The sequence below is a fragment of the Oenanthe melanoleuca genome, chromosome 3, assembly GCF_029582105.1.
Source record: "Oenanthe melanoleuca isolate GR-GAL-2019-014 chromosome 3, OMel1.0, whole genome shotgun sequence".
Lineage (NCBI taxonomy): Eukaryota > Metazoa > Chordata > Aves > Passeriformes > Muscicapidae > Oenanthe > Oenanthe melanoleuca.
Genome location: NC_079336.1, coordinates 83,544,424 through 83,561,928, shown reverse-complemented (window position 1 = coordinate 83,561,928; position 17,505 = coordinate 83,544,424). Strand labels below are relative to the sequence as shown.

The window sequence follows — 17,505 nt, the reverse complement described above, 5'->3', positions numbered from 1 at the left end:
CTCATCCTTTTAAGGTTAGAGAGTGGTTTTCTAAGAAAATCTTGGTCTAAGAGAAGTCTCTCCAAATTTTGTATTTTTAGGGGTAGGAAATAATGTCTTACGCCTGAGAGGAGGGAATGGTGAACTTCTAGCCAAGTTTAGGGCTCAGCTTTTCTGAACACTTAGGAGTCAAAAACTTGCGAAAAACAAACCTTGAGGAAAACCTGGACCATTTTCATGGTCTTCTGCATAGTTTAAGTTTTGCAGTATTCTAGGTTACCCAAGAATTATGATCCATTGAAAATGCTGCAGATAAATATTTCAGCATACTTTGCTGTTGTTTTTACCAATGAGTATTATCTGAATGGAAAAGAAATTGCATCCCAGATATGTACCCATTAAAGCTGTCTGAATAAAAGTTCTTGGTAGTGTTTGATACTGCTGGAAGAATACACAGAATACTGCTGTGTATTGCTTGACAAAGTGAAGCCTAACTGAGGAATAGGAGGAATGGTCCAGTGGGCAGTCTGGGCCTCCAGAGACCAGAGTTCATTTCTTGTTTAACCATGGGCTTCTTGTATGACTTGCCAGAAAGTCATTTAGTCTAGCTTGTGCCTTTGGGAGTATCCCATTTTGCATGTGGGGAACTGTCTCAGAAGGGTGTTGAAAATAAAATCCATTAATGACTGTGAGACTGTATAAATGCTTTCAATATGCTGAAGCTTGGGCTGGGTTTCAACATGGGTTTTTTCCTCTGAAAGTATGTCTGGTTTTATGGATGGTTGCCTTTTGTTCCCTGCAACAGGCTACTAATAGGTTTTATTCAGGCCTGGAGTTTTTGATTATCTGTGCTGCTTTCCAGCAATGATTGCACTCATCTCAGTATGCTGCCACATGTTATTTGAACAATATAGAAGTTGTTTAAATTACCTTTTTAATTCATGTTACTTGCACATGCTAAAACTGCATTTCAGCAAAAGTCACAGCAATATCATGGGTCAGTAACAGGATAAAATGTTTTGGTGATCAAAGATTTTGCTCAGTGATAGTTGTTACATCTTTTGCTGCATGTGGCAAATGTGATGAATGTGTGCAAGGCACATATTTTGCAGTGTGCCTTGCTTACAGCAAAGCTGCTCTTGTATCAACTCCTCTGTCCCATCCCTAGTTTGCATCTTGCCTTGTTCCTGTTTCCTTTTGAACAGTAATGTCTTTTGTAGATATCTCCTCATCAGTTCTCTCTGCACATATAAAAGCCAGGCTGCTTTCAGAGAGAAGAATTTTTAGTCAGAGAAGGGTCGGAATCAGAATTGCTGTGATCAAACTCTTTCCATTGCATTCAAGGGTGCCTCTTTTATTCAGCTGAAATTGGCCAGTCATTCTGTTTCTGGTTACACATGTCTAAGGGCATTTCACATGCAATGAAATTCATGGCATTTGGCAAAAAATGCATGGGAACTTTAGATTTTGCTGTATGCATCTTTTGTTAGTTGTTTATAAAATTGCATTGCAGAATCTAAGCATAGCTTAATGCACAGATTGAAAAGAAAAAGCATGCATATTCTAGTAGTCTATTTTGGAGGTATTTATGCAATTATGTTTGTAGACATTAAATTGGAAATTTTTAATGAATGATTAAGATTGAATTGGTCTTTTTTTTTCCCCTCTGTTTGGCTTGATACATCAAAGACCTGAGAAGAAAAGAAGGGGTAGATAGATAATGAGTAAACAGAGGTAGGCAGATAATCAGTCTAAGAGAATACTGCTTTTGTTGGGATGTTCATTTCTTGTTTAGGGTCAGCTGAGCTGCTGGCTTCTGGCAAAAGTACTAATTCATATGATGATAAGGCTGTCAGTGCAAGTACTCACTGAAATGAAATGTGGGTATTTTGTAAATCTAAAAATAAGAATATGTCCATTCTTACTGGCATTGGAACATGTGAAGACTGAAACATGCTTTCTTTGTAAAAGAGACTTCCTTTTATAAATAGTTCATTTTTCTTAGAGCATCAGCAAAATTTCCAATTCAAAATCACTAAGCATCATTTCTAATAAAATGTAAATTGAAACAGTCCACTTGCTAGGTAATGGAAACTTGGTTGCAGGCCTCCAGTCTTTTTCCTGAGCAGCTTCCAATGCTGTTTGCAATTAAAGGGGCAGAACAGAGATTTTGTGATGGTGGTCAGTAACTTGTCCAGATGCCTGATTCTTCTGCAGGATGATGTTGGGGTTTTGTGTGTGTGTGTGCACGCTGGGATTTGAACTGCATAAAGCATTCTACTGAAAGCTTAACCAAACAGTGTATAGTGCTGAAACAAACAGAGCATCAGACATGTCTGTCTTTAATACAGCCATCTGTTGAGTGCTATAGCAGTTTTTCAAAAGCCTCCCTCAGTATAGACATCAAAGTCTATTCATGCACCTGTGCTTCTGATCTTCTGGATCTTCTAATATTTTTCTTATTTAAAAATGGCAAAGGGAGAGGAGCAGTATTTCAAGATCAGCAGCTTTATTTAAAACGAAACACAAAAAGCCTAAAGCCCCAAAAATCTCCCCTCACAAAACTCATGCTGCCAATTCAGCAATTGTTAAAAATGTCTTTTTTGGAAATGCAACACTATTATTTATAAAAAAACAGATACCCACGCTTTCATTTTCCTCTCCTTTGAGTAACCCCTGGCCTTGCTAACACTATTTCCTGCCTGCTCTATTTACAATGCAGCTGCTGAGATAATTTTCTTGATCTGATGTCCAATGACATCAGCAGGACCTGTGGACTCTTCTCCCAGCCCTCTCTTGAAGGACAGTGGTCAGTGGAGGGAGGAGCTTGCATCATCCTGATGCACTCAGCAGCCATGTCCTGAAAGAGAGGGAAATCCTCTCCTGTGAAATCCTCTCAGGTGCTGGGAGAAACCTGGAGACAGAGCAGGTGCCCCATGGGGCTGCCCATGGAATGTAGGCTGGCAAAGCCTGGCACAGCCAGGGTGTTCTGCACAGGACAGGTCCTGGCACACCAATCTTACCTGTGTGGTTTTCCTACTGAAAGAGGTTGAAAATACAGTATTAATGTACAGTGTCACATCACTCAGTCTCTAAAATCTTGTGACAGTAACTGTTATTACAGCAGAAGCTACTGATTACAAAATGGTTTAGTTAGTTTATTTTTGAGAGATGTGTGGCAGCAGAAATAATTTTTAATTTTTTGTGTAATGTTAAGGTACTCAAATGCAGCAATATTTAGATTTGCTGATGAAACCTGCGATAAAATGCAGGGAGATCTGTAATAAGCTCTTTATTGTGGTGCCTAAGCTTTCCAGAGCTTATTCTAATACCCTGTGAAATCTTGGAAGTACAGCAGCTTGATACTGAGCACCTGTATTTCATGCTGAGTGAAAGTGATCTCCACACGGGTAAAGACTCCTTAAAATCCACCAGAGTGGTGCAGAAATGAACAAATGTAGTGTTTCAGAAAGAGAGGATGAAGCATGCATTTCCTTCTCCAGGGGGGACACAGAGGGGGCATTATAGACACGTGTTAACCGGCTGTACCAGCTGTGTGTGCTCATTTCCCCATTCTGGGACAAGAGCTGATCTGTCCTGCTCTCAGTCTTGTTTTCCACATCTGCATATCTGGTCTCAGTATGAATTACAGTTAAGTTGCTCAATTGTGGCACTTTTTGACTTTCTTGAAAAGAGTGGTGCAAATATATGTCAGAGCAGTACATTCAATTTTTGTAATGTGAAATTCACTGAGCTCAAACTTTCCAAGTGTGCACACCAGTGAGGATGCAGGGTCCTCAACACCTCTTTGCAAAAGGAGGCTCTGTTGGTAGAGAATGTGTCCTGCCTACACCTTGACTTTGTGAGGTTTGGAAACTTCTTGTTTCCTGTGTGTACAGTAACTTGCTTTGGGAGCCATTCTAAATTTGATTTTTTTTTTTTTCTTTTTCTCTTGATTACAGATTGACTTGGAGCCAGAAGGGAGAGTGTATGTCATCATAGACCTTTCAGGATCATCAGGTGAAGGTAGGGACTTTCAATATTTTTATCTTACTCTTTTGTGAATGGAATCTCCAAGAATCTCTGCAATGACAGTATTAGCAGAGGTGTGTGCTGATATCCTCGAATCTGTATGAGCTCAAGTTAAAATGAACACATTTTATTCTCTGCCTTTGAGTCAATAAGCAGTTGCACTTTATCTTACCCTGTTAATCACTGATGGTAACAATACCAGCTAAAATTATCATAATGAAATGATTCTGTTTTAGTAGTACTAACTTCGAGAGGAAACTTCCAAATTCTCTAATCTTTAGAAGAAATTAACCATTATGTAGGTAGAAAGGATAGGATATCAAAGATGAGGGACAGGAGTTTATTTACTTTTTAAATTTTTCTAATATTTTTGGTATTTTTCCATTTCAAGTAATGACCAGAATGTTATAATTATATGAGGTATTTTCATTTTTATGACATAGTAGTTACATGTTGGAAAAAGCCCCAAATATGGAAGAGAAGTATTTATTACATTCTTAAGAAAAATTCTAAAAATAATTTTCTGCTGCTTACTTTGAACAGAGTCAAGTGATGTATTGTAGAAATAAGATAATTTATGAAGAAGTAAATCTGTGTGTCTTAGTCATGCACTTGGTGACAGCCTGATCTGCCAAAATGGCCTAGATGATTGATTATCTTAAATAATGTCCAGCAATCAGCTTTGATCAGCTTCCCCCAGCAGCTCATGGAGCTCAGTTAAATAGGGTTATTGTTGGTTTGCAGTATCTGAAGAAGATTCACAAGAACCCTGACAGGAGCTGAAACCAAGAATGCTATGAAATGAAATTATTTTGCCTGGCACAGTGGAAAAGCATGTTTATCTTTCTGGTCTTTGTAATGAATTGCTGCACTCTGACCAGCTACTAGCAGTAGCTTGCAAAAAACACATATTGCTATAAATCCTGAATTTTAAAAACAAAATTTACCTTGTAGCCCCTTTTTTGTACCTACCTAAGGTGTGCTACCATTTTTTCTTCTTGCACATTGAAGAAAATATCAATTTAATAGTTGTTTCCACATATCTTTGTGAGTGATATGACAATGATTGCCTGAAATGTGGTTGAAGGCACAGGTGTTATTCTGTCCTAGGGCAGGTAGCTGTTCTTCCAACCTTACACTGATGGTTAATTGATACCCAGGTGAGCCTGCTGTTAGCATTTCATTCCAAGATGCATTAAAATGTGCCTGACTGTCAAAGAGCAGGAAGAATGGTGTTATGTGGTTCTTCAAAAGTTGTTTAAAACTCTAACCTTTTACACAGGAGAGTAGAAAAAGGTTATTCTAATGTCTCCTTTCTTAGGTGGTGACACTTGAAAGGTACTTGGAGAGAAATTTGTGTCACCACAGTAGCCTTGGAATGGAACACTCAAATGGAATCAGGCCAGTGAGGGAATGCAGCTTATGAAATGCTTATGGGAAGCTCTCAGGAAGACCAAGAGGATTTAGCTGAGGTGAATTTGGTGGAAATTAGAGAAGTTGGTGCTCTTACAAAATGTAATGTAACTTGTCTGTTTTTTGAGCTTTCCCGTGCAATTAAGTAGGGAATGTAAAAGTGTATAAAAGTGTGTAATACTTTTTACACACTGTGTTGAAGTGTTATGTATCAGTATTGCAAAATTCTCTAGGAGGGTTCCAGTTTTAGTCACAAAGGAAAGAGACCAGATTTGTGCAACTGTTGGTAAATCATTTTTATAGTGTTGTTAGGGATACTATGAAATCCTGTTATTGGATTGTTTTATTAGGACTGTGGCCTAAATAATTTTGGATATTTAGTTATGTTATTGCAGCACCTAGTTGAACATAACAACTGTGTGCATCCTTGTGTAGTTTACAGAAACACCTAGACCACATGGGAAGTAGCTTGTTCTACATGTTTCAAAAATGTCTCGTTCATTTTATGTACGTGTACATATATATGCAGGTAAAGATAATGTATCTGAGAGGTATTTTATGAATTTCAATGGGACAGTTCATTCTAGTTGATCTGTATTTCTTGAATATTAAAGGAATATTAAGTTATACTAGGTGCATCACTTTTGAGTGGCCAGGGTTGGTTAAAATTGACCAAATTTCTGAACCAGGATCTTGGTTTTTGCAGAGTTGTCACTTTGAATAGCAAGATTACATAGTATTTTTTTCATGATGCATAAATGGGTATCACTATTTCACCTGGAATTTTGGAGGGGGAAAATTGGTTATTTATGAAAATAGAGATACATACAGCAACAATTTTAACTGGAGGAAGCAATCAAGTTGCATGTTTCTTGCAAAAACATACTTTATACTCACCAACCACACTCGTCTTGTAATGCTGTGTACTGAAAATTGAACTTGCTTCACCTGTACAAGCAGGTTTCTAGTTACCAGCAGTCAGTAATGTAGCTTCTGTTATTTGGCACTTCTAAAAGCTTTGTCAGACAGATATCCAAGCTCTCTTTTGGTATAATTGATTTAAGATTAGTTGAATCCATTATAATGGACAGAGAGCATTGCTCTCTACTGTACTGCCTTTAAAAGGCAAAAGTCCTAATTTTCCAAGCAAGCCCTTATGTTAGTAAATTGGAATGTAAATTGAAAGTAAGCTAATATTGTAACCATATACCCCTTAAAATCCAATTGCTGCTTAGTCCCAGCTGTCAGATTGTTTATCCCTCTGCACTATTTGCATTTGTATGGCAAAACAATGAAAACAGTTCATTGTTATAAGCTGACTTCCTCAACAAAAGCACATGATTCCTCTAGCCCCCCTTTTCTAAGCTGAATCATTCATGGATTTGTGTGGCTTAGGTGTGCAGAACAGATGGAAATCTGGCAGATTACAAAGGCAGGTAAAGAGTACTTCTGCCTCTCCCTAGGCAGAAACAGACTTGAGAGCCACCCTAGCATATATCAGCATCTGGCTAGATTTTTACATGGAACTATGGAAAGAACAGTAGAGTTACTGGCTTTGCTACTCGAAGTTACCAATGGATTGTTCAAATTTCAGGGAATTTAGATTTGTTCTGAAAAAGTAATTTTCTAGAACATGCTTCCATTCAGTTCTAGTCTTTAAAACAGAAAAATATTGGAACACACAAATGCTCAAGTCTGAGAAGTGAAAAGCAAGCTACATAAAAAGCCCTTACAGGAAAACAACAAACCCAAGAGGAGTATTTTTGCCATCACCCTTTTACACTAATCCAGTTTTGGAACCTCCTTATAGTTTCTGAATGTTTGTTTCTGCACTGATAGGCATGGTGAGTAACTATTTATTTCAGCAATCTTCTGTAAATTTTGTAGTAGGAACTGTCCAGCCCACATACTGAAAAGAAAATGCTAAATAAGCTGTTTGTTGCACAGAAGGTGATGTTGTCAAAAGTTAGCATTTGAATTTTTCTGCTAAAACTTGAAAGTTTCCATATTGTGCTTCCAAATCAGTTCTGCAATATAATTTACTATTTTAGTGTTTTGACATAGGAAAAGGGTGAAAAAACAGCTCTTAAAATAAATCTTTTAAATTCTCTATTTGAAACTATGTAAGCAGTATTTCTGTGGCACCTGTGAGTCATGTCTTTACACTTCCTTTGCCAGAATTCATGTGCAGGGTTATTTACCTTCTGTAGATTATTTAAAACGGGTCTGTGCATATAGAGTAGATCTATATTTGTTTTCTGTGAATGGAAGCAGCTGTATCAGTGGAACCTTCCCAAATGTAAATGTGCACTAAGGTGTCTATTCACAGTCTAAAATAACTGCAACAGTTATTTTAGTTACTCAGTAACAGTTAGCTGCAGCAGCTAATCAGTAAAGTTCTATTTATAATTTTCTAAAAAAGAATTTTGATACTTTAGCTGAGTTTCTTGAAGTGTTTTTTAAGTGCTTAAGGAACTGCCTGCCCAGAGCTTTAAGGGATATTTCAAAAACAAATCCATTTGGTCAAACAAACAAATGTGGCTTCTTGGAAACCTGACACATCAGCAGCATGAGTTGGAATTTGTTACATAGATTTGCTGGAGTTTGGTACATAGATATGTTCTGTGCCATATGCAAACACACAGCATCCTTAAGTGTTTCTGATTGCTTGCTTTTGGGAGACCAAATCAAATTGTGGGTGGCTGCAATTGTTATTCTTCTAGAATAGTTTGTTAGTGTTGCAAAGCATGTAATCAGTCAATTCTGCTATTAAGTAAACATTTGGTGACTCCCCTTTATGTATGCAGTTATAAGAAAAACAAAGTTTGTAATAGGCTGGTGTTTGTAAAACGGAATTAGCTTGGAAAAGATCCGTTGTATTTATTCTGACTTTGCAAACTTGATCTAATGGTTGCACAGATTTTTTAGTCTTGTATTTTGAACTTCTGCCTGGGCTATGGAACAGGATGTGCCTGTGTATCAGTTCTGTCAGTGAACAGGAGAACCTCAAGACTTGCTGCCTTATTCGTTCCTTCAGTGCTGCTTATTGTGCAAGGACATATCGATTTTCTATATTAATTCAGTGGTGCTGTAGTGTATGCAGTATTTCTGTACTGAACTGCACTCACTGTTTTATTTACATGCATTGGCAGTGTCTTTGTATCTATTTTTTCATATTTTTCTTTTATTTCTTATACAGCTTTGCATGTAAAGTTTTTTGAATTATTAGCTGAATTCTTAAGAGCTCCAGTATAGCTGATTAAGATCCAAATATAGGCTAAAGTTTAAAACTTAACTAATATGACACAATGATTTTATTTACAGACTGGAGTAACAGATGGCCAGCAAGTGGGTAAGAGAGGTAAATTGCCTGAGGAATGATTAAAAACATTTTCAGCAAAGTCAGTTTTGTGTGTACTGAAAGACAGGTGCTGCTGTATTTAACAGCTTGTGACCTGCCTGCTGCATTTGTCATTGAAGGTTTCTTCTTTCTTTGGAATTACTGGTTTATGTGGGACACAAACATATACACGTGCAGCAGCTTTCTGCCAACTTAAAAATTAAGTTTCCATTTGAAATATGTCAATATTAAATCAACTGTGGACAACTTCAGAATGACCTCGACGTGTTAGTTTTTTTTCTTAACTGTGTTTATTATAGGTGACATGTAATACAAATTTTAGAACTATTTAAAACTCTTTTTCTATGATCTGTCTGATCAATTGTAATAATTATTTATCATTGTTAGAAGTTCCAATTTGCGTTATGGAATTGTCTTTCTCTACAATCACAGATTCCTCATTTTTTTGAGTGGGTAGTTGAATTGCAAAAAAAATGCCACAGCTTTTAATACATTCATCTTCAGATTCATCTGCCTCTGAGGTACTAAAATTGCACAAGATGAAGAACATAAGGTGATACTTACAATAAAGCCTGCTGGCTGAAGTAATGATGTTTTGTGAGTGGAAAACATTTTGTTTACATATATTATCTGGCCTTTTTGCATTCAAATAGCCAACAAAAAAGTCCTTAGAACTCTTGACTGCACCAGGTTATGTATTTAACATGTAATTCAAAGTACATGAATTTGGAAGAGGTTTTCAAATTCTTCTTAGTTTATTTACTTCAAGGCTCTCAGGTTTGCAAATATGGTTATTGTTGATTGGTGTGTCAGGACAGAAGGTCTGCCTGAAAAAAGTATTAGCAGAAGCAGAGAATTATTCTTAAAGCCATTTTTGCATCCCATACTTGATAGATCTGTGACATAAATACAGCTTGTTAATCAAAATATCCAGAGGATTTGTTTCAAGCATTCAACTTCAGTGGAACTGATACAGCAAGAAAAATTACATTTCTGTTCCATGTTGTAACATCCTTTTGCAAAAATCTTTTCATAGAAAATATCCCACAGGATAAAAACTTTCTTTACAATTCCTAATGTATCTCTTTGCTGGTGCCTTTCCTTCAAGTACTTGTAGTTGTCATCATCATTCATTATGCTTCTTCTGCCATAAGGGCTCAGTGAATGAGATCTGCTTGTGCCAGGCACTGTTTGAACAGAGAACAGTGGAAAGTGCTTAATCAGAAATCTCAAAGCCCTAAATTAGGGAGCATTTCAGGAATTTTTGTTACTGAAGAGTAGTGGTTGCTTTTGCTAATATCTTCTATAGCAAATGCAACTTTGACAAGCTGTTTGTTGGTCTGTTCCCCATAGCCATCAGCTGCTGATCTTGGGCTGTGAACAGGCAGTGAAAGAATTCTTGGATTTGTTCAGAGTTTATATTACTGGCTCAGTAGACAGATCTCAGACCTGAATATTCTTCTGGTAGCAGCTCACCTTTCTTGATTTCTCAATTTCTTTATTTTCTTGGAAACCTTCTTAGAAGGTACAAATTTTTCTTTATTTTCACTGATGAATCTCTTCATCAGGATATGTCTCTAGTCCATCTTTGCTGTTCCTCCTGGCAGTAGCATCTCTCTCAAAAGGTTCAAGTAAAACACCAGCATTTCACTGCAAGTAATTGTGTTTTAAGATTTCAGCACAGGAGTTAACTTTCTTTATTGTGTTAGTTTTCTCTCTGCTGGTTTGACCACTTGTTTGCAAACGTTGCATCTTTACTAGATTATTTTTGCATGTTTGTTTTTAAGTGAGAATGGATGGGGAACCTATTTTTAATAACCCCTGCACTTATGGTAAACACATGGGGAAAAAAGACTCAGTCATAATAGGTTCACTGTTGAAACCTTCTTATCTCTTGTTTTGCCCCCCAGAATTTGAATGAGTGTTCAACTCACACATTCTTACTTTCCTCTGTATGTTAATGCTTGAGAAGAAGCTGAGTGCTGGAAATATCTTAGGCAGACCCCTAAGGAATTTGGGGAGAATCAGTGGTTTAGTCAGAGTATGGATCTCTCAGGGGACATGAGTAGCCTGTGTAGCTTTTCCAGAGCTGTAGGTGAAACAGAAAGGATCTGCACAAAAAGATCTGTTGTGGCATTGTGAAAACTGGTCTTCCAGTGGTAAAATGTAAAGTATCTGTGAAGTAAGGATGCTGTTTGATATCTGGAAAACTATTTACTGAGACTCAGCAAGCTGCTTGAACATCATGTGTTTAGACTCAAGGCTGGGGCTTTTCCTGGGAGTTAAAATAATCTGACACTATGTGAACAGGACAGTGGTGAACTGGCAGTGCTAACTGGACAGTTTGTCTTCAGTCTCTTGACTCATGTAGGTTTGTGAGTTAGAGCCCTTCTGCAAAGGCAGCTTCCCCTAGAGGTTCTAGGGATTATTGTGTGCTCAGGGTGATACAGGGTTTGAAGTGTCAATACTGCATAGCTTTTCTCTCTTCCTACCGTAAAACAAAATATCCAGTCAGGAAAACCAGACACATTGGCTGCTCTGCTCTGTTCAGTATCAGTAAGAAGGACTTCAGTCTCAAGGTCTAATTTCATATTTTATTCATAGCTTGGATAAAGGTAGAATCCTACACTGGCATTTTGGCTTTCCTTCTGCTGGCTTCCCTGCTTTAAGAGAAAAACAACAAACAACCTTACAGCAACAAACTTAACCACAATCTTCTTTTTCAAAATTCCTTATGTAGTATATCAACTGAGAGCCTATTTCCTTTGAAGCTTTGGTTTTATGTAGATAGGCTTTGGGGAATTACTTTTTTTTTTCCCCATTCAGGTTTTCATTTCTTCAGAACCAAATCAGCACTCATTCAAACTAAAACTGAGGGAAAAGGTTAAAATCAAAGAAATAAAAGAAACAAACTGATCTGCAAAGTTTTCTCCTTCTGCTATGCCTTTATCATCTCCTCTTAGGAGGGCTAATGCAAAGCTGCTGCTAATACGCTTTTTCTCTTGGAAAAAAGCTTATTTGGTTTAAACCTAAAATACATCAGATCTGATGTGTGGATACTTAGTACAAAAATGAAATTTTTTTACAAGGTTTATTCTCTTTTTGAAATTATTCATTTCTTTTATGACTTTTTTTATAACTATAAGAAATCTTTAACCATGCAGATATTGAGTTTGTCATTTGTTTGTTTTTTATTAAGCCAACCAACCCATGAAATTAAAAACCTACCAAACAAATTTCCCAAGTATTGCATTTATACTGTGTAGATTTGTAGGTTGCATTGCTCAGTTAAACAACTTTCTCATCTCAGATGAGCCACACTAAATAAATCTCTTGTTTTCCCCAGTCTGTAAATGTCGGTAGGTAACTGCAATACCTGACTCTGGTGTGTATTTGCTTGTTGGTGCAGTAGGTGATGTATTTCTTCTGAGACAAAATTTCACCCATTGTTAGCATGGCTTCTGAGAGCAGATAGTTTTGTGTTGTTATCCAAGTGACAATAACTGGACAGTCTGAGGAGCTGTGAAATATTATTAGTCTGAGTCTACGTTAAATTTTTGACTTTTGCCAGTTGACTTGAGTAATAGCACAGGCATTTATTTGGGAAAATGAACCTTGCAGGTTAACAGTTGAACCCCAGATTTCCTTTTAAAGATATCTGTGCACACACAAATCAGCACTTGGTGACAGTTCAGTCTCTTAGTGCAGGAGCCTTTTAAACTGCACTGCTCAGTGTAGGGGTTCTCCAAAGGGTGCTTATATAAATTTAACTTTGTGTGGCAAATGCCTTCATAAGGAACATCTCTCCATGGATTTATAGCCATCCCTTGGACTGTATCCAGTTAGCTGATTGAACATCTGGGAAGCATTGTGTGTTTGTACTAAGCCCTTACTTTATAAAGCTGGCTCAAGCTTTTCAGGCAAAGATCAGTGACCTTTTCTTGGCAGGCTTTTAGCCACTTGCCAAAATAAATGCTTTGCAGGGAGCAAGACAGAGATAGAAAATTTGGCTTCAAGGCACCTTTATATTGTACTGGAAGAGTTTGTACATGCTTAAGGAAAACTGTGTTAGGCTGGAAAAGGATTGAAACTCATATACATACCATGTTCCCAACTGCTGTCGCTGGCTTTTCCATTTATGTAGTAAAAGCTCTGATTTCCATATGTTGGGGAGATTATTTTAACAAAATCATGCAGGGCCTTTGGAATAGAATGTTTAAATTTATCCCTGCCTATGCCTAGTGTGTCTTTTGAAGAAAACAGGAGAAATGTATCACATTAAAAACTATAGTGGTGTTTTAATACATAAGTGAAACATGAACCAGTAGTAAGTTTTGAAATACATTTTTTGAAATCTGTGTATGGCTAGCTATTTCACAGCAGAAGGCACGACATGGGTGAGTCCAATGCTCACTGTGGTGTGAGAAATGCATATAATATCAGAGTTTTGGGGGGGGGTTGGTTGTACTTCATAAAATACATAATTTCTTCTCTTATGATATGTTTTGCTCTACACTTTTGCTGGTGCAGTAATATGCTCTGCATAGATCTTTTCCCTCTTCACCCTTGTTTCCCAGCAATAGTGACATCTGTTTATTTTTAGGGTAATTGAGGCAAAAGGCCTTGGTATAATCTATTCTGATTAATCCATTAAGGGGTAGATAAATGAGAAAATACACACATAAAGACAGGTCTAGCCATGTTCCTGGCTATTCCATGCATCAGCTGGATTATGGAAACTTACTTATTCTGTGAATGTCATGAACCAAATGTCTACTGCCTTCAACATAGCCTGAAAAATCTACTACAATTTTTAAAATATGAATTTTACAGTGGTATAAACAGCTAGAGTGTCAAAAATCTGCCTTCTTTAATTATAGTCTGGAAAGACTAAACTATTTAAACTTTTTCATGAATGCTCTGTATCTGTGGTAGGAAAGATTGTTTTGCCACTGTAAATGGCAGTCTCTGGAATTAAAAATTATTGAGTAATCTTGCATCACTTGCAAGTTAGAGTTTTTATAAGGAAGCTGCCAAGTCCAAAAAGGAAGATTCAGCCCTTTCATTATTTCTCTGAATTTTTAGAAGGGCTATACTAAGGGCAGTATTGCAAGCTGAGATACACACTCTAAGCCCTGCCTGTTACTTTCTCTTTTCATTATATTCTTCAGTTTGCTTTCATTATTTCTGCCATATGTCATTCATGTATTTATCAAAAAAATGAATTGCATACGACAGATATCAGGAATAATGTAAAATATAGAATTTAATGTGCACTATCAGCTTTAGCAAACTAACTGCCTGATGCTTTAGACTTGCAGCTATTGCATGCTCTGTAGATTGTTGAATTCTTGTATAGTAAGGATGAGGCATATTTCTAAGAAATTATACTTTTATAACATCTAAACACATGCACACACTAAGCTTAAGCATTGATAAATGGTCAAATAATATCAGCCTCTAGGTCAAAACACTCAACCTAAATAAATCTGAGGAGTTTTAATAGCTCCAGTTTGCACCAGCAGGGCTCCTTCCTCCAAGACAGAAGAGATTTAAAAAAAACAAACCTTTTTTATATTAGACTATTGTAAAGGAACACTGAGAAATATTCCTTTTTTTAAGCTTCTTTATTATAATTCCCAGATCAGTACCTGGAAACTGGTACTGGTACTTTCCAGTGACTTTTGAAGCATGTGCTTTTCTTCTTTATTAGACACAGTAGTTTTAAAAAAATCTTTTTAAACTTCGTCGTGGAAGTCTGCTGTGTTGTGAATGTTGCTATTTAAAGGAAACCTCTTCTATTGCAATTCATGAACATTCTGTAGTAGATAAAAGTGACCCAGGGTATTTGTTCACCTCTGTCTAAAATACTGGAAGCAGCTGTACTTCTACTTTTCAGAGCAATATAATTGTTTGCATTTGCACAGCACTATCATAAGGCAAGAAAGGAAGAAAGAACTTTTCCTATTTAGACTTCAGAAAAATGGAACTCAATGTGTAATCACTTTCAGACTTTGGTCAGGGTTCTTCATATCCTAGATATAATAGCTGTAATAGGTGTAATATTTAACTTAGTGTGGTAAGGATCTGGAACCATCCCATGGTCTGTTTGAAGGAGTGCCCATCTAACAGTCCAGTTTCTCCTGGTAATCCTGTGTCAGGACTTTATTTGGGGCTTGGTAAAAATCAGGTATTTCCTGTGGAACTGTCTTCTCATCTGAAGAGAGCTCCACAGGCCAAAATTTTAGGATCAGGCTTTGCCTCAAGGGGTGAGCTCTTAGTTTTGTAAAAATAGTTCTTTGCATTTTAAAAGTTTATTAAGAATTTTAAGGGTTTTTTTCTATAATTCATTTGTATACACTCCATATTTGTAGCAGGTTTTGTGAATAACCACAATGACAGAAGTTTTAGAGTGTGCAGTTTTTGTGTGCTCAGCTTTTGGAGTGAACAGAAATATTTAGTTATTATATTAAATACTTTGAGACACGTGCAAATCCAATACTTCAGGCAAGATAATATTAATGCTAAATATTAATAAAAATGATGAACCCATTTTATAATGTTTCTGAGTCTGGGATTGTCTGGTTAAACCCTGTAACTGGAGTGATTTGTACATCTGCTGTCCTGACTTTGGGCAAATTTCTCTGGAAAACTGGAGTAGATCTGTCTATTGTGCTGCGAGGCTAATGTAAGTGGAAGCATTTCTTAAAAGAAAGAGCCTCATAAAGAATGGAAAAGGACTTGAGATTTAGACTTATATCTTCTCTTTAGTGAGCTGCACACCCTTCACTGAAAGACTGGAAAGTACACTTGGTGATGTAAGGAACTTGCAGTTAATAAATTGCATTTATCCCTGTCTCAGAATAATAAATAAGTTTTTAGGTTGAGGGAGTAGTTGTGTGTTTTAAGGGTTCATTATTATTAAAGTCTTTTTACTGGTTGTAGTTATTAAATTATAGTAAAGTACTTTTTCAAAATTCTTTCTTGGAGCATTTTACTGAATATAATACTTTGTGTACAAATGCAGGAATTATTAGTCAGTAGTTAAACTTCAGTTTTTGGGGTTTTTTTCTCCCACTATGTGGTGGTGTACTGGATTTCAAATCTGATTTTCAGCAAAGCAAAACAGAAGCTGACTCAAGTTGTGTAAAGGGAGGTTTAGGCTGGATATCAGGAAAAATTTGTACATCAAACTATGCTGTCCAGGGAAGTGCTTGAGTCACCATCCCTGGAGGTATTTAAAAGACCTGTAGATGTAGCACTTAGGGACATGGCTTAGTGGTGGACTTGGCAATGCTGGATTAGCAACTGGACACAACATCTTAAAGGTCTTTTCCAATCTAAATGATTTTTTGAGGACTTTACTAACTAACGATTTCAAGACTTGAAGATTAAAATTCTTTAATTATAGTTTTGTTGGCTTTTTTTGTTGATTTTGTTTGTTTGTTTTGTCTTTGTGATTTTGTTTGTTTTTCTAAATAGTCACTTTAATTCCAGGTCATTATTAGAGAGCTTAAATAAATTCTGCATGCTTAGGGAAAGTCAGTCATCTAATTTACACAAGACATATTTGACTTGGTCATGTAATCTTTGTGGGATACAATCAGTACCAGAAATTACATCTCTTGTTTTGTTAAGATCCTGCTTTGGAGGGTTTGGTAGTATCGTTTCAGAAAAATGTGTAGCTCACTAACTCACTTAGCTTCCCTTAGGTGGATTAACCATTTCCCTTATCTGTGCTTCAGTGTTTGACTAGGTTATGTAAGAAAATCCTATGTTGTTCTTTTCCTAAGTTTTTGACTGGAAGAAGGGGAGGGAGACTTTATACATGCAGTAATATCTTGGTTGATGTCTTCTCTGAAGAAACTCACAGAGTTTCCACCAGGATAGCCAAGCATTTTGCCACATTAGGGTGTGGTCCAGCTTTCCACGTTTGTTTCTTTGCACCATTATTTACAGCTTTGTATTTCTGTGTTGGGCTATGAGCTGTGAAAGAGCATGAGCCCATGTTTCTGTGTTGTTTTTTCCTGGGTCTCAGCAGGCATCATTGGAACTCTTGCCACTGACTGGACAGATCACTTGAGTTGTCAGGCACAGTGCTGTCTGACAAACTGAGAATAGGAACTCAGTGAAATATTTGGAGTAGGGAATACAAACTTTTCTACTATGCCAGTTTAGCTACACAGAAAGAACTGGGGAAAGCATTGGAGAGTATTTAATTTCATTGCTTCTGCCTTTGGAGGAAAGTAATTTACAAATAACCTTGTGAAAAGCTGTCCAATACATTCTACACAGTTTCACTGCAGTGTTCATATTTTTTTCCTAGGGAACAAGACTCCTGATTCCTAATTCAATATGTAGTGAGAGTAGTCAAAGCAGTTTTCCTTTGCTCTGTATATGGCAGACACACAGGCTATGAACATTGTATCTGAGAACTTGAGTCTTCTTAATTTCTTTGCCCAAACTCTTTTAACCATATAAAGTATTAAAATGGAACTACCATGTTACCAAATTCTTTTTCTGAGTCACGAATACCAGATGCTGTTGAAGTCACAGCTACCATCACTCAGAGTTGTATTTACATGATAGTTCCATACTGGTTCCTTCTAACAATGCTGCTACTGCCAGCATTACTGGTATTGAAGGACTGCATGAGACACTAAAAGAGTATTGGATTTGCTACAGCACAGTTGAGACTCAAATTGTTGTAGCATTTCTGG

The 17,505-nt window shown here is 36.9% G+C and overlaps 1 protein-coding gene across 1 annotated transcript in view; it reads left to right on the top strand.

Moving 5' to 3' along the window:
• Positions 1-17,505, top strand: part of PRKCE (protein kinase C epsilon) — a 279,185-nt gene that overhangs the window by 93,431 nt on the left and 168,249 nt on the right. Inside the window, exon 2 of the mRNA XM_056487832.1 lies at positions 3,942-4,005. Coding sequence (XP_056343807.1) covers positions 3,942-4,005 — 64 coding nt within the window. The remainder of the gene's footprint in view (positions 1-3,941; positions 4,006-17,505) is intronic.